This window comes from Metopolophium dirhodum, chromosome 5 (genome assembly GCF_019925205.1).
Source record: "Metopolophium dirhodum isolate CAU chromosome 5, ASM1992520v1, whole genome shotgun sequence".
NCBI lineage: Eukaryota > Metazoa > Arthropoda > Insecta > Hemiptera > Aphididae > Metopolophium > Metopolophium dirhodum.
In genome coordinates this window covers 38196482-38221144 of record NC_083564.1, presented here as the reverse complement: position 1 = coordinate 38221144, position 24663 = coordinate 38196482, and the positions used below count along the sequence as shown (strand labels likewise).

The window sequence follows — 24663 nt, the reverse complement described above, 5'->3', positions numbered from 1 at the left end:
GTGAAAACGAATAGGTATATGGCCTGCGGTGTATATATATATCACGGAAACGGGTAGTATTATTCACACCCGAGCATCAATAGATGGTACGAAAAAAAGGGAATCGGTTTTTGTGTCCTCCGTAAAATCTAAACATTTGTCTCCCTTTGTCGTGGTTTTATTTTTTCTGCGGGCTAGCAGCTCGTCCGCAAACAGGACTTTTGCCGCGTGTTATATGTATAAAACAGTGTAGGCAAAGGCCAATTCCGGAACGGCCCAAGGATATTATTACGCCGAGGGGTTTCACGATTTCTGTCCTGTACGATGGCTTTTATCGCCCGGTTGGACTAGCCACGCCGAATAGTCGGCGCTGCAGAAGGCAAAAGGATGAATCGAAAAGCAATGCGGGGTAATAATATATTGTTCTTAATACGCGAGACAATAATTTTATTTATTATTCATTTGTGGTAAGAAAAAAAAAAAAGTAAAAACATAACAATAACAATAGACTTTAACAAAATGTAAAAATGTGCTCATTATTTCGAACTTGTTTTTATCACTGTATTTTTCGTGTAAGCGGCTTGCAAGATTTTTATAATTTTTTTTAAGCTTACTCAGATAAATTACTTTTATTCGACCACGGTGCACGCGAATACTGTTGTTAATGGTTATATTATTATTGTATCAATAATTATTAATATTGTATATTATTGTAATTGATATCGTTTTATTTAAACTTTTAAAGTTTGTAAATAATTAACTTTTGACAGTATGAACAAAAAAACTACGCTAAAAAAGTATTTTTCTTTAGAATGTGAAATAAAAACTAACGATTTTCGTTGAAAAACAGTATAGTAGGTACCTATAATTCAAAAATACTAAATATAAATCATATAGAAAATATGTATTGTGTCAGAGACGGTAGAACTTCACGGAGAGTACATATAATATTATGATCATTGATCGTGTCTCGTATTAGAAAAAATCACTTTGTAACGCAACAAATCTTCGGATGGGCAAAAATATTACTTATTTATTGTCTCATAATTGTTTACTGTATTGCAATTTGCAGTGTTGCGCATCAATTTTCGCAATAATATATTATCGATTTCTGATATGATGCAAATAGTTATCGTTATACACCGACAAAGAATCGCGGGCTACAGAAAATTCTGAACGGCAATAATTATCGAATGCCACTTTAAACCCACACACACACACACACACACACACACACACACACACACTAAAGATACTAATTAACGCTATTCCCTATCTATAGTGTTATAGACTTGGCCGATACGAATTGGCGCGTGCAAATCTCCGAGGGGCAGCTAAACAACCTCAGTTTACTTTAGGCTTTTAAATATTTACCTTTTAAACCTTTTATTATTATTATTATACCGTTTAATTATACAGCGTTTTATGTACGATGATCTGATAACAAGCATTTCCATTGGGCCGACCACTGGAGTAATTTCCACGTGTGCAGGTGTACAATAAAAGTTTCCACATCCATTATTATAATAATATTATTACGATAGAATCGATAAACGTTATAGTATGATAATTATTATTATCGATTATCGAATGTCATATTGTGCGGAACACAAAGGAGAAAATATTTTTATTATAATATTATTGTCCAAACAATGCTTTTGGGGTTTTTTCCCTTAAAATTTAAAGTTTATTGGTATTGCAATAAAAAAAAAAGACAAGGATTAATAATTGATTTACGCAGACTATTACGTCGTTTTTGCCACAGAAAAACGAGCAGAGCTTTAAAAAAATTATTATCAATTACAAACGGGTTTTCAACTGCATGCAAAAGATGATTATTCAAATCCGCGTGTATTTTAATTGCATAATATTGTTTGTTTTTGTTCTTCACGGCGTGTTTTCTCTACGAAATTATTCGCTAAACGATTAAAATACGTTGTTCCAACTCGGGAAATGATTGTTGCTAAACGAAGACGGACTACGAGGACGAGACTGAGTGCTTTTCTCGCATCCGGCCTGGTGCACTTGCAAACACTAAGAAATTAACGACGGTTGGACGCGAATACATTATTTTAGTTGATCGTATTTTATCTCTTGCCACGATTCCAGCCGAGCAAAGGCGGTATGATGTGCCGGGGGCCTAGGCTGATGGGTTTCGTCGGGCCAGAATGTACACATTTGCGCGTACCTATATCAGCAGCTGTCTGCGTGTGGATATCAAACTAAAAGCGATCGATAAATTCGTGTCCACAGACACAGAATAACCGACACGAATATAAAATGACATAGTGTCGGTCGGTATAGTCGGGTAAAAAACAGAGTATAATAATTGAATTTTACCAATTTTTCGACTATTATACGTTAAATTATATTCGCACAGAAAAATGTTTCATCCGTTTTTCGGTATAAAATTATTCTCGAGTTCTCTATTTTTTCTCGTCTTAAATAATATTATTGCCTATGAAAAACCCTTGATCCGGTCAATGATGAAACTAAGATTTTAGATTCTGAGCGAACTACTGTTCAATATTGTTAATACAGTTTTGGGGATGATAATATTGACAACCTCATAGTATCTACAAATGCGTGAGGATGTCATATTATATAATGGTAATAATACTATGGTAACATACCTAAATTAGCTATATTAGCTTTCAATCATATTATATAGTGTTTCACAATTATTAAACTAATTAGCATTAATTTGCACTATATAATTATTAGTTTTTATTATCGTTTTAGTGTCATAACAGCTATTATTAATTAAAAAAACATTTTTATAAATTCTACATTTTCATTGTTGAAATCACTTTTTTGAGTGATATACGAACATATAATTTATTATTTTAACGATCCTGTGTGAATTTATAGTATTTATATTTATAAAAGACACATCTATAATAATAATAGTAATAATAATAATAATAATAATAATAATTTATTTCATTGACTTTAATATTGTAATATTTATTTTAATTACGTACTGGTTTGATTTGTCCAAATATTAAAAGGGTTGTTTGCTTTTAGTTGGGTAGAGAAAATATCAATAAAAATATTATATCGATTGACTATGGAGTCAAATACTTCAAAACGTATTTATTTTTGCGAATGTTGTAATAACATCGTGTCTACATTGTTTGGTAAGTTTAGATATGATTAAGACAGTGTATTTCGTGATGGAAAAACTTTTTATCACTTATTATTTATTTGATGATTATTTTGTTTTTAAAGTTACATAATATTATAAGTCATACTCATACGGCATATACATACTGTTAACTCTAAGCATACATATATATTACGTCTGCAATGTTGAACCTATATATTATAATGTATATACAATGTTTACAAGAAATAGTATTTGTTCCTTATCGTTTATAATGTTACAATTTTGAGTATTATATTATAATGCTACGTGTCTTATATGGGGTTGGCGTGGAAAATGGTTTAATATAATAATAATTCATATTTAAGATATTATGTCTCGATATGAAATTTTAGTAAAACGAATTTAATAATATTATAGTTTGTAATATATTGCATTTCAGTGACATAATACAAACGTGATCCTAAACTCGAGGGAGTTCGTTCAAGAGTGCTGACCCGGTGTGCCAGGAAAACGTCTCGGGACGTCCAAAATCACTGTGTTCCAATATTTTTGTAAAAATTAATTAAAATATAATTACGGCGAACAGTGTCACGGTCGTTTACGGTGCATGAGGTGGGTTGGTGTGTTGATATCGATGCGAAAAGCAGTATGACAAATCGAAAAGTTCGTATAATAATAATTGATAATTGTAACTTACCAGTGTGCATGCCGATACGCAACTTGAGTTGATCGTCTGGTCTGTGTTTGATGGTGAAACTGTGAACGGCTGATCGCAGGGCGAGTGACATTCGGGCTATCTCGCGGGCGTGTAAGTTGCCGTTGCGAACCGGAAGTCCGGACACGACCATGTACGCGTCACCGATGGTCTCGACCTGCATTTGAAAAAAAAAAAAAACCACTCAAAGTATGATGTTGATGTTTTCGTAAAAAACTTATAATTTTTGAACTTGCCTTGTACACGTCGAAATTCTCTATTATAGAATCGAAACACGTGTAAAGATCGTTGAGCAGATCTACCACTTGGAGTGGAGTGCTTTCGGCGCTCAGAGACGTGAAACCTACGATGTCGCTGAAGTAAATTGTCACGTTGTCATAAGTTTCAGCCACCACAGACTGTCCCAAAATCAACTGACTAGCAACTGATCTATATGGTAAAAAAAAATTCATAAAATTGTTTTTAATTCATCAATTAACTATAGATTTAAAAAAAAAAACACAATTCATTGTTATTCATATAATTGGTTCAAAATAATTTTTCAACAAAATCTCTTGAACTGATCACTTTTTGATGTAAAATATTTGTAGATGAATCATAAGGATAAGATACATTTTATTTCTGTAAATTGTCTCAAATACTACATTTTTTCCATCCATATTGGAATTACTCATGGAAGACCTACTTTCAAATAATTATTTTTTTTTAGAAGAAGAAGAAAATATACAATCTATATCTAAGACATAATGAGTATATGTGCGATAAGAGGGAAAAAAATAAAACATGATTTACATAATTTGTGGAAAGAAGCCACCCACTGATGACACTTTCGACTTGGTTAAATAATTATTCTAGAAATCATTTCTTAAAATGATAGGTAGGTATTGCTTTAATATTTGTTCAAAGTTGTGATTTAAAAATTCATTGATTCGTCAATTATATTTTAACGATGAAATGTATTTCGAAGAATTTTAAAATAATTGCAAATAGTTCTTGTTCAAGTTTTAATTATTTAATAAATCGCTATAGAAGTAATGGCTTTAACTTCCAGGCCATGAGCATACATTTACAATAGGTACAAATATCTAATTTTAACTTAATTTGACTTGGGTTATTTTGGTTTATAATAATTTTTAATTACATTATATTGGGAGTTTGTATATTTACAATTATTGTAATATCATAATAATAGTATATACTTTTAAATGAATAACAATGAAAATAGTTATTGTTTCACTGTTATTCATAATATTGAATAAGTAACGGCGTCATAGCTTGATTAAAGAATAAAATAAAATTGATAGACTGCCGCACGATAGCAGAGACGAAATTAAATCAATTTTGAAATAAAAAATCCTAGTGGGGAAGGACGTTAATATATTATTATGTATTTTATTTTATGAGGTATTATGAAATATTATTATTTTACCGTCATGAATATTAACGGTGTCAATATGAAGTCTTTCACTGATTATAGCTCCTCCATGCACCTATGAAATTTCGATTTTATATATTACAAATATACCTTTTACCAAGTAGGTATACCTTGTTATGAATGTATTTAATTGTTTATAAATTTAAAATAACAATTGTTATTCGAAAAAAAGCCTTAAACGATAATCATATAATATATGCGTGAAAATAATAATGAAATGTACATATTCACAAAAGTTAAAGAAGTTTCCATTTCTAGTGCTATTATAGTAATAATATATATTATATGATTTATATGGTTTGTAGTTCATTAAGCATATAATGTTTATTAATGACCATATTTCAGAATGTTGACAGAGAAGTCATATATGAAAAGATAAAATTATAAAATATATTATGAGAGCAAAAACGTATTATGTGCTTGTTAATAACCCGTTACCGTGATGAAAAGATTTGTAGTACTTAATTAAGATAAATAAATCTTTTTTAATTGAAAAAAACTAAACTTTTATGTTGAATAATAATGAACATCGTGATGTCAATTAAAATTAATTTAAGTTAATGAATTGTTGATAGTATTTAATGACAAATGTGATAAGTGATAAGGATAATATATCATCCTTATTTATATATATTTATACCTTATTGATATCAAAGGTGGATATCACAATGAAGACAAATCAAAGCTTAAATTAGTTTAAAATACTGTCAGCAATTATTTTATATAGTAGATAAAAATGAAAAATAATAGTTACCCGTTTTCAAATCCATTAAAATAATCATTTTAATATGATATTAGACTGGGTAATATAATACGTAGTGAAATGTTGACAAATATATAATGTAAGACTGGTAGGTTGAAACATAATTATTTTCTATGGATTAGGTAAGGTATAAAAATTTGTATATTAAACCAAAATAATGGGCAAAATTATTGCGATCAATAACTTTTTTCGTGTACAGAGACATATAATAGTATATTTTTTGTTTTTCGAAGGAAATCTGAATTTGATTTATTATCCTGCACCTATGTGAACATTTTTTCAAATACCTATCCCATTGGTCCATAAAAACAAAAATAATGGATTGAAATCTACATTGTTTAGGTCAAGGTTTTTCATCGTTATGGCTTATCGAAGAATTTTTAAAGTATATTTTTTACACGTGCCACGTGCGTTATTGCCAAATCGACGCTTTATGTCATTGTTATGTCTTATTGTATATATATATATATATTATATAAGTATTGGAGATGTAAATGACTTTAGACATTCCATTAGCATCTTATATTATATAAGACAAAAGTTGCAAATAAATAAATATATCATGGTATGTCGCATTATATTAACTACTTAAATGCTCGCCTTTACTGCCTATCATGTTATACAGACAAATATGCTAAGGTACATTTTATTTCTTCCTTGGTTTAAAAAATGCACAACATGATTGAAACATGAAACAAACAGTAATATTCTACCGCAAGGTGGTCGTGTACTCATTTCGATTCGCGTATTTCGGCGCAAGACTGAGGTGCGTATTGCGTTATAGCGTTTCTATAATACATCTGAGAGGAATGATAAATCGTCATCGTACTAGGTCCTCGGAAAACGATTCGGAGCGAAGATCGGTTTAATGTTTACTATACATTATTTATGTCGTTTTTCAAATTTGAAGTGTTCATAAAAATAAATTGTGAATAACGATTAAGGACCGCTGTAAAACCCGAATAGCTTCTGTATAATATGTGCTATACGCTCGGCATCTGAAATGCAATTAATATAATGCTTACTCAATTTATAATACGTTACATTATATATATATATATATATATATATATATATATTATAATTCGCGGTAAAAATATAAAGTAAAAAAAAATAAATAATGATTAAAAAATGAAAAAAAAAATGTAATCTCACAAATGTTTGCTGTTCGGTAAATAATAAGTTACACAATAATATACAAAGAGGAGTCCTATTACGGTATTGTAATATTAAATTATAATTTGCTTTATAATATTATTATATTGTATATTGGATTTACGTAATGGATGAATGTATACAGGTATCTACCACGGTATCCGTAACAAAAACTTTCGGAATAACATGATATTGTTGTAACTTTCGGGGTGGTTTGTTTAAGTTTCAACAGTAAATATCAATTTTAACAAAAGTTGTTGTGTAGAACGTAGGTACGAAAAAGAAAATTGGTACGCGAAGAATCTGAAACTCGAATTTAAGAAACGTTATTCGCATATCCTTCGGCTCTATAAATACGGTGTACAGTTGCGTTTATGTATATATATAGGTCAATGCTCTGTATTTGTGTTGTATTGTCGAAAGTATTGACTTATTTTACGATTTTAAATTTTAATGTTTCACCGAGCTAAAAGTATAGTAAAATGATGTTGAATTATTTATCAATAATGTCTTAACAGTTCGTGTTTAATTGACGAATAAATATTTGAACGCCGTTCATATAATATACACTCTGTGTTAAAACTCAACTGTATATGCGGTGGCATCAAAATATGTTAATTTTTTACGAACCACATTATAATCGCAGTATAATATTATTTGAAGTGCGGAAAAAATTACATAATTATTATTATTAAAGATTATTATTATTATACAAAGTTATGTCGGGTTTAATAAAATGGTCGTATAGTTAAAATAATTATCGGCACTCATTATAACCTACCTTTTTTAAAATTTTGACAAAATATTCCAAATCAATAGACATCTTTAACAAAACGTCGCTTCACAGCATATATGTGTGAATTTGAGCATTGTATTATCAGGTCGATCAATTTAAATAAATAACTTCAATTCGAATTCTTTGAATGAACTATTCGAAACTCGAAAGAAATCAAAACGCTTTTACTTTTCAACATGATCGAGTAACTTCAATAGTACATTTATTTATTTTATATAATTGGATCTATAAGAATTTAAATATTTAATTATAATTATTACCATATTCGTGGTAGAATTATCATTATTTTAGTTTTTAAATATTTTTACTCTCGGTTTAACAAAAATAAAAAATACAGATACAAGTACCACCTATTATAATATTCGTCAAATATAAGGTTGAATTATTGTACTTCCCTTTTTTTAGTAAGTTGATTTTATGGGATGAGACATTTGTTTACTAGAACTCGGTTTTTAATAAGCCGCGAAAGTACTTCGAGTAAAATGTCATCGTACTGTGAAAATGTTCGTAATTCTTATTTTTAGCAGAAAAAATACATCTGGTCGAACAATAAAGTTTCAAGTCTACACCGCACTCATCATTATAATATTTTCCGTGAGGAAAATGTTTTCTACACAAACGTTGCTTCGCATTAAATACGGTGGACAGAAGTACTTCTTGCGATTTCGATTACTCGACACGGACAACCGTAACGAATCGTCGTAACCTATTGTCTCAGTGTTTTCCGATACGCCGTAAACGATTGTTGCCGAGACAATAATATACCTAGGTGCATATTGTATACCTTATAGAATGGCGGCCGCCCAAGTCACATCGCGCCCTTTGTCCTACAGGGAATACCGAATAATGTCGTAGATCTCCGCTGTCGCGACGAGGAAAGCTCCTGTCTCGTTTTAACTATATTTTCCCCGGACGTCGAAATTCTCCGGGCCTGGCGGAGGAAATATTCGCCGGAGCGGGTACGCAATTTGTCCTTTATTTGTGTTTTTTTTTTTTTGTTTTCTTTTGTTCTGCGCGCACGCGAATTAACTCGTCAAATCTTCAGCGGTGGCTCGTGATTCGGACTAATCGAGCTTCCGAAAACCCCACGTACCGACGCACGTCATCAATCATTTCATTATTATATTGCGTACACAAGTTTCGTTTAAAAATCGTTTACGCGCTCTCCGACCCGAATAGCCGCGTACTACACCTGTATTATAGAATAATATAAAAAATTATATATTATTATTATATTCTCGGGGGTTAATGACGCGCGAGAGATTATCTCTCAATACAACGGTGACGCGAGAATATACCGTAAGCAGGAACGCAATGATGGCCTATATATTATTATGATATTGTGTTATTTTTGTACTTGTTTGGTGCGCCAGTCGAACACCGGATTGATGGCCGAATCGCCCGATGCAATGTCACGTTATAGTTCTATGTTTTTTTTCCTATACATTATATTATATTATATTAAAATTTATATTTGAAAACGGACGTCGACGAGTTCAACCGATACGGTTTTTATACGTTTAACATTTTGTATAAAACACCCATTAAAATTAATTGACTATACCTTCTGTATTCTACACGTCTTGGGAACGATATTATATGATCGATGGGTATTCGGCGGCCTGCGATTGAAACGTTCTATATTAGTATTGGGGGTGTGCGATCACTGTAAAACGGCTTAAAGGAATATATTCTGGCCGGGAAAAATGTTACGAAGGCTGGAACCCTATAACGTTCACTCTATAATATAGAGTCTATATAAATAGTAAGGCAGGAGGGATATTAACGCGGCCATTAATATTAATAATGGTAATACTAATTTCACGCTATTGCTATACTTTTATGTATTGCACTAACAATGGTGATGATCGCATTAGTGCGACGATCGGCCGCGTCGTGTCTATACTGAATACTCTTATATTAGGTACTTATTTTTTATTGATCATTAAGCATCGTGGCTCCCTGCAGTGCCTTTAGTATATTATTTCGTATCGTGCACGTCGCGCATTTTTTTTCAGACATGTTTATATTATTTTCGTTTATCGGTATACAAGTTCGTTAATTTTTTTTAAATAATTCGATATTTTTTCTATTACCATAGCTGGTCTCGGAGACCCGCAGTTGAGTACACATTTTTTATGACGTCTATGTCGCTTGTGCATTATCCTGTATTGAGTTAGGATATGTTTTACTATCGTGTGAATATTAAAACAGACTCTATGTTTTCTGTTATATCGAACATGACGTTTATAAATATTTATATTTGTTTCGTTGTTTCGGTTTTTATTTGTTTTGGTAATTTTGAAGTTTTCATCAGTACATAAATTATATATTGCTCTCGTTTCTCCGTTCGATTTGTAATACAGACGGGTATTCGATAATTGCCAGAAACTTAATGTTAAAGACGTCGGTTAAACCGACGTCAGTGATGGTCACTAATGAGTAATGGGTACGTTCTGTTCGTAGTCGATACAATAAAGTTAGCACGTCATTATGTCTATATCTTGGTTACAAAAATACTAATAATTGAGATAAAAATAACAAAATCATCAGTAGGTACCAAAACTGCCAGTTAGTCAGATAATATTATGACCCAAAAAACACGATATTGAACTTTATATAGATGGACAACCCATTAGTAAAACTAGTTTGCTTCATTATCATTTTACAAATATAAAAAAATACGAAAATGTTTTTGACTGCGATGGTTGTTGTGTTTGGAACAAAACATTTAATTGACTACGTTTCCGATGGATTTATTAATAAACGCGTATAGATACTAATAAGTAATATTATACCATCGGTAAAAAGTGATTTTATTAATCTTAAATTATTGATGAGAAAATTATTTTTAGCCTATAGGTCAAATTCTAGAGTATTTAGGACTGCACGATTAGCCGAGCTTAACGGAAGAAAATGTAACTACGATTGTGTTTTATAACAATATATTTAATCTGTTTTCATAATTATTTGCCAAGTAATTAGATAGGATTTTTTTTTCTCGACTAATACTCGCAACAAGATTTGGATTTAATTACAGTATTTCCGACGCCAAGTTATCTTAGATAAATTTTATAGTTTTTGTCGTCTTAAGAATAAAAAAAAAACCTAATGGGATATGTAATATATTATCATAAATTATTTTCGCGAGTTAATTTGGCGTAGTATATAAAAATCTGAAATACGCAAAAGTGAATAATAATGAGTGTATGTTGTCGTTTGCCTAGATCAAATAAATTTGGTACATTTTACTCTGGAAATTGTGTGGATTGAATAGTTTTATAAAAACAAATAATGCAGTGTACAAACGTATAACTTGTATGCTGTCTTTCAGAGTAGGTATAACATTTTTTTTTTGCGTTCGTAATCATTAAAAATTATTGTTACACAGAGTCTATTCTTAATTTTCGCGATGAATAAAAATAATAATAAAACCCGTCGTAGCATCAGATCGTTTTGTTGACGTGAGAGAAAAAACTCAATCAACGCGGTAATAATATAGCTGCTATAATAAATAATTTTAGAACATTTCAAATCGCTTACAAAATGATAAATGAACCTGTTACGAACTTACGTATTATGCGGTTTTTCATCGTCCAGTTTTAAGTGTGGACTTTTATCCAATGACCATCACCGCACCGAACGGCCGCGCTGACACTCCATTTAGTTTTTAAATTATTTCGAGAAACTGTTCTTACTTTATAAGGCTAAAAAATTCCTCTCTATTTTTATACACCGTATCAAGTAAGTTCACGGTTATCATGATTATCGACGAACAGACATTATTATACGATTAGTTATTTGAGTTATTAACCACCAAAGGTTATTATTAATTATTAACTTGACTCGTATTGACTTTACCTACCTACTAATTACTATTTCGAGGATAGGTTATAATATGTGATTTATCGGAGACAATGATTTATTAAACATTTTAGCTATAAAAGTTACTATAGTGTCGGTATAATATAATATAATGCTGTAGTGTGAGATTATGGTAGCTTTATGACAAGACTTGTATCATATTATTTATAGTTATTAGTTAAATTACTCTCCTCGTGCAGGTCTATACCTACGTTAATTGAACTGCATATGCCGGTTGTTTTGAAAATCCAAAATTGTGATCAGTTTTGTTCGATGTCTCAATATTTTGGAAACAAAATTGCTACTGTTTTATAAATCTTAAATAAAAATCGTAAATTTAATAAGTATGATGTAATTATATATTTATGTTTACTGCCTTTGTATAATAATAATTTACCCAGACCATTAGTTTAATAAAATACAATAAATTTTGGCTTAAATTAAAAAAAAAGAATTTTCATTTAACAAATTGGAGTTTTAATATAAAGTTCTATATTTTTATATATAATGTATAGTTAAATGGATAATATAAACCATTTTAGGTAGATATTTAAACACCTTTTTAACTATTTAGACATTTTAATGAAATAAGTATAATAACATTTTTAAAAATATCTTTATAAACTGAGAAAACTTTTTAAAATTCTATAAAATATAAGTTTTTAATGCTATTAGCCACATAACATAATTATGTTAAGCTTCCTTGCTTTTACACATTCATAATAAAGGTTTAGTTTAAAACATTTTATAAAATCAGCTTATAAAGCGAAAAAAATTCCAAAGTACTACAATCGTCTTTATAGTTTTGGACTATTGAAAGACATAAATATTTGTATTTAGATGCTTGTAGCTGAACAATGGGAAAACATTATTATCTTTGTGAGTGATTAGTATATTGAGATTTTGTGCTCGAGTAAAATAAAAAATCGGTAGTCAACGGAAGTAATAGAATATCTGACATTGGTTGTTACACATTGTGACGTCAGTAATTACGATTCGTATTACATCAGTAGTGGAACACGACTAATTATTAGAATATCGGATGTACGGACATGGACATGACCTATGACCTCTTGCAATATTCGTGCTTTTATAAAAACTAAACTAAAAAACTTGGGTTTCGGTACAAGCGTATTTCATTACAAATTCATTCGAATTTCAAGATACATAATTGTAACAAAAAGTCAAAACTATTACGTTTGTGGTTAACTTTCTGCAGTGGAAATTCGGTATCGATCGTTTCTCGCCTAGTTCTGTAAGAATTATTTATATTTTATTTGAACACTAAAAACATAGCATGCTCATTAAACATTTAACGACGATTCTCGAATGAAGTAAGTCTTAAAAGCAAATTCTTATTGCATGTATTCGTTTTTTAAATTTATTATAACTTTTTTAATCATATAATGTACTTGATTGTTGTTATATATATATAATAATAACGAAAATGCGTTTCGCACGGCTGTTGGAAAAATGCAATTAATGTGTACTTACTTTGGAAGCAATTGATACAGTAGTTCTTCGCATTTTCTTTTTTCTTCCAAATAGTCTGCAGTTCTCTCTTCGACCAACGCTTCTAGATTGTTGGCATACTGCTCCATGCGAGATAACAAGTTGTCAAGAATATTGTTGCTTTCGTAGTCCCTAAAAAATAATAATAATAACAGTCATATAAAAATAATTTTAAACTTATTAGTATCTATTGTGTAGGTACCTAATATATATAAAAAATCAGTCATATAGCTTAAAATGAAAATATTAATATATAATTGTTGATACCTAAGCAAAAGCAGTCCAATAATTTGACAACTTAATAATTATAATATTATCAAGTAGTATACAATTGTGACTCTTTAAACATTGAAATAATGTACAATTTATTCTTTCAAATGTTATTAACATTCATATCAAATAATATAAACACAATAATTAAAATAACAGTTTCCAGCAGTACCTAATGTTTCTGTGTAGATTTACAAATCGTTCAACCATTATGTTAGGGGTTTATTTATGGTAGGTAGGCAGTTGCACCACACGACAGATAACATGATTGATATTTTTTTATATTAATATACTTCTAGATTTAGCATAATGATTATTGGTAATATTTTGTTGAATACCTACATAATATAATATATTTCCAACGTAAATCGCTAGTCTACGAATTTCATTTAGGTGGGATTTTTATTTGATGAAAAGATGAATTTAAAGGTTTCAACATTCAAAACGAATGTACGTATTCATGGAAATAACCACGTTAGAAACAAAAAATATTTTTTTCAGACGTATAAATGATTAGGTACCTACTTATCTACTTATTTCCGTACATTTTCAGACTATGTTTTCGAACGTAGTCAATTAATTTTTTTAATGTATTAAAGTAATGCACTATCTGCATGTGCTCAGTTGATTAAATAAATATTATTTATTAAGTATTATAGTATACAACGGGATCATTTTCTGATGGAAAACTTAATACATTTCTATATTTTAGTTATGGTCGTATAATAACAATTTATAATATACGTATAAAAAAAGAGAATAAGTGGAAGTACATGTATGAACATATATTTTTAAGCATTACTAAGTTTAAAAGATGTGACTAGCCAAAAAAATTACAAATTCTAGATTTACTTTTTTTCCACAGTGACATTGATGGAATAACAAATTAAATTTATTGACTTAATTTACCATTAAATGAATTAATAATATTATAAATTCATGAAACTCGCGGCTTGAAGTAAATTGAAAATATTATAAAAAATGTCCATAATATAAAAAGTGTTGTTGTTGAGCAAAATAATTCGCTGTTGGATTTATTGAATCTAATAAATGATTAATGATCAAGACTGAATTTATAAATAGCTAATAAATAAAAATATTTTGTAATTCTTTTAAAACTTTAATACATGCGGGTACATGTTTTTCTATAAAGCGCACCATTGAAGTTGAACGTCTTTAAATAGTGTGATACCTGGGTGATCGAACTGGGAGATTTATTTCCTCAAGTATTTCAAGTTTACATTATTTAAATGTAATCCTGCAATAGGCACACGACGTTATTTTATGAAAAGTAGCAACTACCATTGCATGCATAGTTGGTATTTTAATTACGGTTGTGATCGATATAAATTTGGGTTCGCGTAACAAAATTGAAATATACTTTTTCACACATTTCCATAATCATTTTCAGAGCCACTCCGTCGGCAATTTCTTCTAAGACTTAGAACCTATGATGAATTTGCATTTTCAATTATTCGATTCGTCCCTATAAAATATATAACGTGGCTATTATGTTATTTACTTTTGAAAAATCCCGATCTCCCCACCTCATCCCACCGATCGTTCGAGTTAAAAATCTCGCAGTCGCTTATCGCTAACCTGTCCGAGTCATGTACGCCGTACGTGACTTTTAAAGGTGTTCAGCAGCCCTCCGCAAAATGGGCATAGTGGTGCATAAAAAAATAAACCAGCCTTTCCGCCAAAAACCGTGGTAATTTGTTCACCCCACTGTGGTTATAGTAATATATTTATCTAGAAAAACGCCGGAAAATCCGCTATCGCGTTTCCGCTCGTGGCAGATTTTTATTTCCGTGCCCGGAACCCACGTACCGAAAGATACCATCGCGTCAAAGACCAGAGACGAATACCGATCAACAGTTTCCATACGGAGGTTCGGACCATAATTATTATACATTAGGTAGTAACTATTAATAATATTGTATTCGTCGGACGTCGTTTGTATAACAGTCAGTCTCTGACAATATGGTATGGTCATCGTACTATTGTTCGATTTATGACGTTAGCCGATGGGTACTTGATATGGTCACTAATCACGAGATCCACGTGAAACGGCCTCGCCAGAGATTTGAGTAGCCTCTGATGTACCTACCTACTCACGTCCGTAAAAATGTATTTTGTAGTAAGTTGTAGGAAATAGGCATGTACGAGTATAGTGGGCGTGTTTAATGATTATTAGATTCCTGTACGGTTTTGAGAAATCACTGTTAGTATGTTAATAAAGTATACTAATATTTTTTATACAAGGAAATAATATTAAAATTTAAACTTTAAAAGATGTAATAAAATCGACTGAAGGTTATGGGAATTTTATAAATTATTTTTTTATTACAATATTCTAAAGAATTATCTAATTTAATGTTATTATTGGACGATTATTTTTCTTCTGAATGCCCGTCGATCGGAGTAACGCCGGTTTTTATGTGCATAAATGGTAAGTATAATTTAATATATGTAAGTACTTCAAGAAAATAATGTACCTAATACGTTCTATATAAAATAATATCAAATATTATATAATATTATGTACTAAAATTAACCATGAAACAGAAATTATTTCTGAAAATATAATAATATATACGCAGTAATTAATAAATTTTGTTTTTAAAATTCATCATTTTATTAATATGCGTTGAAATATAATTACCTTTAAATATTCAAGAATAAAATTACTTCTTAAACTCATGGGTGTATTTTAAATTAAATGACCAAAAAATTGGAATTCTTAAAAAAATATATACACAAGAGGAATACTGAGGGACCAACATGTCTTATCTGTCTGTTTACATATTTTGGTTAGTTATTTGACAATATATTACATACCTACACATTTTTAAATACATTTTTTCTTTATAATATTGCACAGTATAATGTATATTGTTACATCATACAACTATTTATTTTTTTAGTCTATCATAATAATTGTATGATGTATTACTAATAAATTAATAACCTGAGGAATTGTTTCAATAACGGGTGAATTATCTTTAAAATATGTTTTTGATTATTTTTAGATAATATGAATAGAAAATCCAGTTGAGAGTAACCTACAATAGATGTATAATTCTTGACATTTAACTTGAAAATGGACGTATATGGATTTTACGCAATTTAATGTCAGAAGCAGTTATCATAGGACACAAATTTAAGTGGTTGGAACAATTAGTTCCAACCTCTTAAATTAAATGACGCTTGCTAGTAGTCTTATGAAAACTTGTCACGAAATTGTTGAGTCACCGAATGATATCTCCGGATTAAAATCTAATTGAATGTCAGGGTTTTGAATTTCAGTGGTTTTCCTTGATGGCAACAGACATTTTTCAAACTGTATTTACTAAAAAAAAATCTGCTCAAATAGAAACAAATTAGAGAAAATACAATTTAATTAGTTTTAAAACTAAAATAATTGTTCGTAAATACATTAAAAACTATCCCTATTGCAATTAATGTATGGATGTGATTTTTATTTACCTGCGTTATTTGAAAGTTGTTTAATTAGTTTTTATTGCGCATTTTAGAAGATGATGATTGATTATAAATATAGGTTTTAATACCTACTGTGAGTCTCAAAAACTCAATAACTAAATCACAATAAATTTATCATATTATTAATTAATTAGGCTTTGTGTATAATTATTTAATTGGCATAAAACCGTACAAAAACGTAATGATAATAATAATAAAAAGGATTTTCCTTTGGAAAACGAATAGTAAAAATTTTACCATAAGCTTAAAAATAATTGAACAGATGCATTAGTCCAGTATTCTTTTTTGATATCAAAAATAATAAAAAATAAATTTTAATGACCCCATAATTATATGCTGTGTGGGTATTCTATATGCCTACATAAATCGTAAATAATTCGTTTAAATTACAACTAATACAATAATGTATAATAATATTTTACGCGAATTGTAAAATCCATTAAAACTAATACATTATTCTATAATTATTTTAAATATTATTGATTTAAAAAAAAAAGAAATATATATATAAATTTGTATATAAAAGTTTGTGTGACGGACACATCAATTATGTTTTCTAACTGACATGAAGGACATTTTTTACTTGTTCAGGTACTCGGTTAATAATAAAGTGTCTGTCATTAGTGCATGTTATTTTGTCATACGTATAACATTAAGTGTTTGAGGTTATAATATTATCATAGCTCACTTTATATACTGTATTTTTTTTTTTTTTTTTTTAGTTAAGACTTTAACATTAGTAGGTAATTGGTCATTAGTAGGGCTAAAGAAATTTGTTTCATAGCAATACGAATTTATAATTACATTTTTAGTTGCATATTTTGTATATTTAAAGAAGTTTTATAATATGAAGATGTAAGTTTTATAATTTAAAAAAAATAAATAAATTTATCAGACCTGAGATATTAGTATGCCGGTTTAAATTATCTAAAATGAATATTTTAAAATAAGTGATTGTTTTCTCGCCGATCACTTGCATTGTAACTTATTGGTACGACCACGACGGTGCACCACACGTGTGATTCCCTAAAACTCTATGCAAAAAGAAAACAAATCGAAAAAGAAAATTGATTATTGATATGCTAACGTCATACACGCCCTCTCCCCCCAAAAAAAAGAATGTGTGTAGAAAAATTGGTCTAAAGTGAATTGGTAAATTCGATGTCACGAAATAGTGTAACGGAAGTTGCGCAATCGTTCAACTCAGTAGCCCAAGTAGAGTATCCGTGGCAACGTATATATTTATATACAATCATGTATAATATAATAAAATTGTTATTATTATTATTATCTGTATTCATTTTGATTATATAAATTATCACATTATATTTTCTTACTATTATTAATCATTGTTATTTATCATAAAACGCTTAAATATTAGTATAATGTACATTTCATAAATTTTAATACTTGTTATTTACTTCACCCATAAGTCAACCTATATTTTATTAACAGGCGCAAGTCGTCGGACTAACTTATCACCCAGTAGGAGTTCGTCAGCCCAGCAATTTATTATAATTATACTTTCGGCATTTTCTTTCTTTCTATAACATGGCAAAACTAGCTTAGAAAGGATGAAGGTATATCGGGAGCGTCGACGCACAAAAATTATTAATTACAATTTATAATTATCCAAATATTATTTAGATATGAAAATAAAAAGGTTTTATCCAATTCTAGGTTTTTTTTTTACATACATATTTTAATTGCATATTTAGTTACTCTTTAGGGCGTAAAATATGCATATTTTAAGGTTTTTAGGGCATGAACTCCATAGCCCTACTCAATAGTCTGAAGGTTATTTAGTAAGTTTTTAACTATGGGGGAGGGTGTGGTACACGAGTGTATGTGGAGAGAATTTTTCACTAAAACCCGGGTGTTCACCCATCCGGGACCTAGTAAAACCGGTTGATTCTTGAGCAGAACACGATGTGTGACTGAGGACAACAACCGCGCCACACCAGGCCAATTTATATTTATTGTTTGAATAAGAATAAAAAAATATAATATTTTTGGGCAGCTTTTGTTATTTTTTTTGTTATCAAAATAAGATAACTTTATTTTGAACAAAATTAATAAACATCTACGTATGCATTTAATCAATGAGCTTATAACTACAATATTTTTACGGCAGATAAATAAGTTTAAAGGCACCGTTTTTTATATATTTGAATTTTTTTATTATTTTTACAATTTATTGATTATTTTTTTTCACACCATTTATAATAACTGTATACAATTTGAAGTAGCTACGACAACCTTTCGAAATGATTTATCGTTGTGGACTGGATAAAAAAAAAACAGAATGGAATGATTCAAAATGCCTCTTGAATCCCTTTTGGGATATTGTAACAAATACGAAAAAAATTGTTTTTTTTTTCATTTCATTTTCATATTATCTTGCCTCTGAACTAACACCAAAATGACAAGAAATACACATTTTTTTTCTTTTTTGAAAGGCTCTTCAATTTCTGAGCCACTCAATTCCAATTTCGATAAGCCACACAGTACCCACTACCTACGATTCTTATAAAAAGCACGTGTCAAAAAGTTGTATAGCGTAGTTTTTCGACTGCTTAATGATGATATACTAGTTGTAATTTACCAGTTGTATAATACTATATTTATATATATTTTTTGTAAATATTTTGTTAAGAAATACATTTTTATTGCTTAGCAAAATGCAGACAATAAGATACCGTTTTAAGTATAATGGATGAATTTTTTTTAGAGATAAAAAAAGACAGTGGTTATTTTATATATTAAATATATTTTAACGTAGATAATTAAAAATATTATATCATATAAATATATAATATTTACATATAAAAAAATACGTAACTAATCATGTTTATTCGTAATGTTTTACAGAGTATAATATTATATGTTTTTAAATTATTAGGATTTAAAATTATAGATTTCAATACTCAAATAGCTTTTATGTTGTTAACATTTTAAACTATAACATAAACTGTTATGTCCATGGGCGTAGTATGCATGGACGCTATAGGGACTACAACCCTCACAGAAACGTTTGTAGCCCCCTCATGGTGTTTATTTAATTTTTTACATTTTATTTGAAATTATAGTTTTAAATGTTTTATAATTTTCTAGTCCTATATAGCCCCCACAGATAGTCATGCCAAACTACGCCCATGGTTATGACTAAATGGTAAAACGGAGTTGTTAGATAGGTAATACTAGTTGACTGTAGTTGACACATGAGAGTCAAAAATTAATATTATGCTTCCTATAGTTAATGAGTTTTCTGTCGAATTGGAACAAAACACGAATTATTAAATCTACAGACAAATAGTCTTAATTTATCTCCAGTCGTTTTGTGAAGATGAGTGGCAAAGTTACAGACAGTTAAGCTAATAATTAAATTGTTTGGCACCTGTCATGTCATAATTATAATCATTTAATCAATAAATAGATTAAGAGGTGTACAACTTTAATATAACACAAACGTTTAATTTTAATATTTGACTGATAAATGCTAATAAAAGACTTGAAAATTGTTTCGATCATGATGTGTAATTTATTAAAATTTAACTGTTTTTGTAAAATGTGTAAAATCAATTTTAAGATGAAACTGTCGAAAAAGGAACTTTGAAATTTACTGTTTTTTGTAAAATTTAATTTTTTGAACATAATAATAATATTATAGTCATAATAATTCACAACGGACGCCATTAAACCATAACTGAAATATGCACAATTGACGAGGACAATGTTCGCTAAACGATAATTAATCTATAAGGCCGGTTTACAGGCGTGTAGTTGAAATGCTTACACTAGGCTTGGTATTAGCAGGCCAGAAATTTATGAACGCAGCGTTTACGTGTAATTTTGACTGTTTTGGGTGCAGTGCGGGGAACGAAGAAACTTTTGAATTACATATTTTACACGAGAGAGATAAATGCTGAAAGTTTGGACTGGTCACAAAGGGGTATAGTGTGTTTGTGTTACGCCACAGGAGAAAAGAGCGCTTCCGGTAAGCCACCAATATTGGAAAACAGAGATATTGTATAAAGGTGAATGAAAAATTAAGCCAAAAGTCATTGATAGCTCACTTGTTTAATTTCCGTATGACTGCTTTGAGTGTGGTGAAATCAGGTCGGTCGGCGGGGTCTTCGGTCCAGCATCGTTTCATTAGCACACCCACCTCCTCGTCACAGCTTAAATCCGCTACACTTGGCCTTAGGCATTTTTCCTTGCTCTTCACGCTGTCCACGATTTCTGTAAAACGGTAAAAAAAATATCATCTATTAGTACATTTAATTTTTTTTTTTTGTTAGATTGTATCCGAACAATATTTTATACGAATGACCCAGATTAAAATGTAATCAGTGCAGGATAAATATTCTCTATCTATGTATACATTATGAACTATATTAATAATATTACGAAGGACTAACATTTATTGATAATAATTTATTGAAAATAATAGTAAAACGGAACTTGTAACTACAGATCACAATATGACATAAAGTTTAATGTTATAAGTACCCACTGAATAATTCATAAAAAATATTATTTTAAAATTCATTATTCACTGAGGAACCTAGTTAGGTTAGATTTTAATATAAATGTAATACATATTATCAATACAAACACGAAAAAGGTCAATTTTTATTTTTTAGATGACATTTAATAATATTTATATAATATGATCAGATTAAAACTAATTTGATTGACGTAACGACGTATAAACGAAATCGTGAAAATATTGATATATTTTATAATCAAAATTGTTAAATTATTGACTTTTAGATAGGTACCACTGTTAATAGTATAAAATAATTTAAAATATTAATGTCGTTAAACATATTTAATTGTATTGTATTTAAATTTAAATCGATTCATACGGAGAAAAAAACATGAATAGATAGTAGTCATTCCACAAAAAGTAAATTGATTAAAAATGAAAATAAACATTTTCTTTTTCCTTTATGATTTTCGCTTTTGAATATCGTTCAAGTACAATTTAAAATACGATGGTATCAGCTGAACATCACTAGCTATATATCCTTTTACGGTTATGCTTGTGTAGAAGATTGTAACAAAGTTTCTATAGTCAAGTTTTGATTTACATATTAAAATGTTTGTCATTGCCCTTGTACAACATCTGGTGACAACCTAACACGGTGAAACTCGCGTATTTTATGTCATAAAACAAAGCACGTTTTAGCGTTCCACGTAGTGGCTAATGAACTGCAGTTATGGGCTGTGAACAAGCACAAAAGTGCGAATTTTGGTAATTACGAAACATAACATACATTTAACGTTTGCTTTACATAAATTACAATGAAAATAATAGTATAGTAGTAGTAGTAGTAGTAGTATAATGTTTATAACTCATAACTATTACAACAATTCAACGCGTTTTATAATCACACCATCAGCAATTACATCTGTACATTGTATTTTATTAATCCTGTACACGATTTTAAATTAAAAGTTAATTTTGATTCGGTCTTGTTGGCAATATTATCAAGTGTAGATTATTATTATGACTAAATCAACGGAAAAATCACGTGTTTTGAGTCAATCTGAATAAAAGTAATAAGCACCGACAAACCTTTACTTAAAAATTATATATGAATTATTATTTTTTTACAGTACGAGAAACGATTGACAAGCTATTTTTTTTTACAGACAAAAAAATGTCACAGTGAGAATATTGTAAGATAATAATTATTTTTCAACAAGCTAACTAGCGCTTATAGTTTCTTCGCCTTTTTGTAAAATAACGCTCGTTTGATAGATAAATAAACCATTTTTATTCCTTTAACCCTTTCAATATTTTACGACTTGTGACTAACATTAGAGCGAATATGTATTGTCAAATACCGCGTTTGGATGTTTTAGTTTTGTTGTATCAATGGGGAAGTGATTCATTGGATCCCGGAATATTTTAAAAATTTCTTGATGGTTATACCAAGAATAAAACATAGTAATATTTTCTAGTTTTCCAACGTCCGTATATGATCCACAATTTATTAATGCATTTGAACACTTAATTCGAAAGTCGGAACAAATTAGCTTATCTTCGATGGTTCGCGCTGCATTCATATACAAATATTATAAATCAAACGTCGAGCGATCGATCAAAACTAATTGCCTTGAATGACTGAGGGATAATATTATAAAATATGTTTACTGTAAGGATTTAATGTTGTACCGTTTCGTTACAAAAGCAGATTAGAAAATCGAGATGAAACAAATAAAAAGAAAAGAGAGAGAGAGGGAGACCTCTGGAGTAGTTGGATCTGACCCGGCCTGACCTCGACCGTGTTTTGCTGAAACGAGGGCGAAATGCTCGAACAACACAGCATATTGTTATTATTACAATAACGATGTTTGATTACAATACGGCGGCGGTAGGTGGAAATGCGCATAATAGTGGACACTATGGGTGCATCGATGTGGGTGGTCTCAATAAATTAATACAATAGGCCTAGAACACTGCAACAGTAATAGCCCCGTCATAAAGACGACTGATAATAATACAAACGGATGAAATACAATAATAGTTTAATTACGTTTCGTGCGTATCAGTGAATCACTCGCGCTATGGTATTGATATTATAACGAGGGTTAATAACGATAATATTATGCGAAAATCGTATACAGGGTGCGACAGAACGAACTGACAGATGTAATCAACTAGTTAACTAGATACCTATGTAATAACTTAGTTTATTTTAATACATTTTAAATTACATTTTTATTTCGATATTACACGATTGTTGGAATGATTGGTTCATTTTGGCACTCGGCAACCGTTACAATAAACAAAAACAATGGTCCTTAAAGAATATTTATACTGAAAAAAATATCATAATTCCAAGAACTAAGATTGAGTGAAAGGTATATTATGATATTTTAATATAATATAGTTTTCGAAACACTGTTTTTTCTGGTTGCCGAGTGCCAGGTGATAATATTATTGTAATACTACATTAAAAAAAAAAAAATAATAATGAGAACCAAAAGTCATTACATAATAATATATTAGTTAACTATTTGTCACATACTTTCTATACACTCTGTATAATAGTTGTAGGTAATAAATAACAATTCGTGCAATGATATGATTACCGCGACAATAACAAGATGCGCGTGTACGTCGTTTTCGACCCGCCGTGCATCAATGCCCTTATTTTGCATAACCGGAACGCCGTCTTACTGTGAATGATAATAATAATATTGTTATGTATTCCGGGACTGTCATATTATTATCATACTCAATGAGATAGGTAATATACTAATATAATATTGTTATAGCACACTAGAATAATGACGTGATATAATTTTGACTTGTTCCGTTTGAAATTAATTACGCAGGTAGCATGAAAACGAAGACGCATTTAAATTATTATGTAGGTACTTAGTATAAAGTACTATAAGTAGCTAAGTATTTAGCACGTACATGAATAATAATTATTACGACGTACGTGGAGTGTTATTGATATTTATTACGTTTGATATTTATTACGTTTGATATGTATGCAGAGAATAGCTCTTTCAGCCAAGATGTTTTATAATTTTTCTT

At 29.6% G+C, this 24663-nt stretch overlaps 1 protein-coding gene across 1 annotated transcript in view; it reads right to left on the bottom strand.

Annotated features, from left to right (window-relative positions):
- Window positions 1–24663, bottom strand: part of LOC132945825 (atrial natriuretic peptide receptor 1-like) — a 340723-nt gene that overhangs the window by 14465 nt on the left and 301595 nt on the right. Inside the window, 4 exon segments of the mRNA XM_061015608.1 lie at window positions 3786–3960; window positions 4040–4232; window positions 13311–13460; window positions 21179–21344. Coding sequence (XP_060871591.1) covers window positions 3786–3960; window positions 4040–4232; window positions 13311–13460; window positions 21179–21344 — 684 coding nt within the window.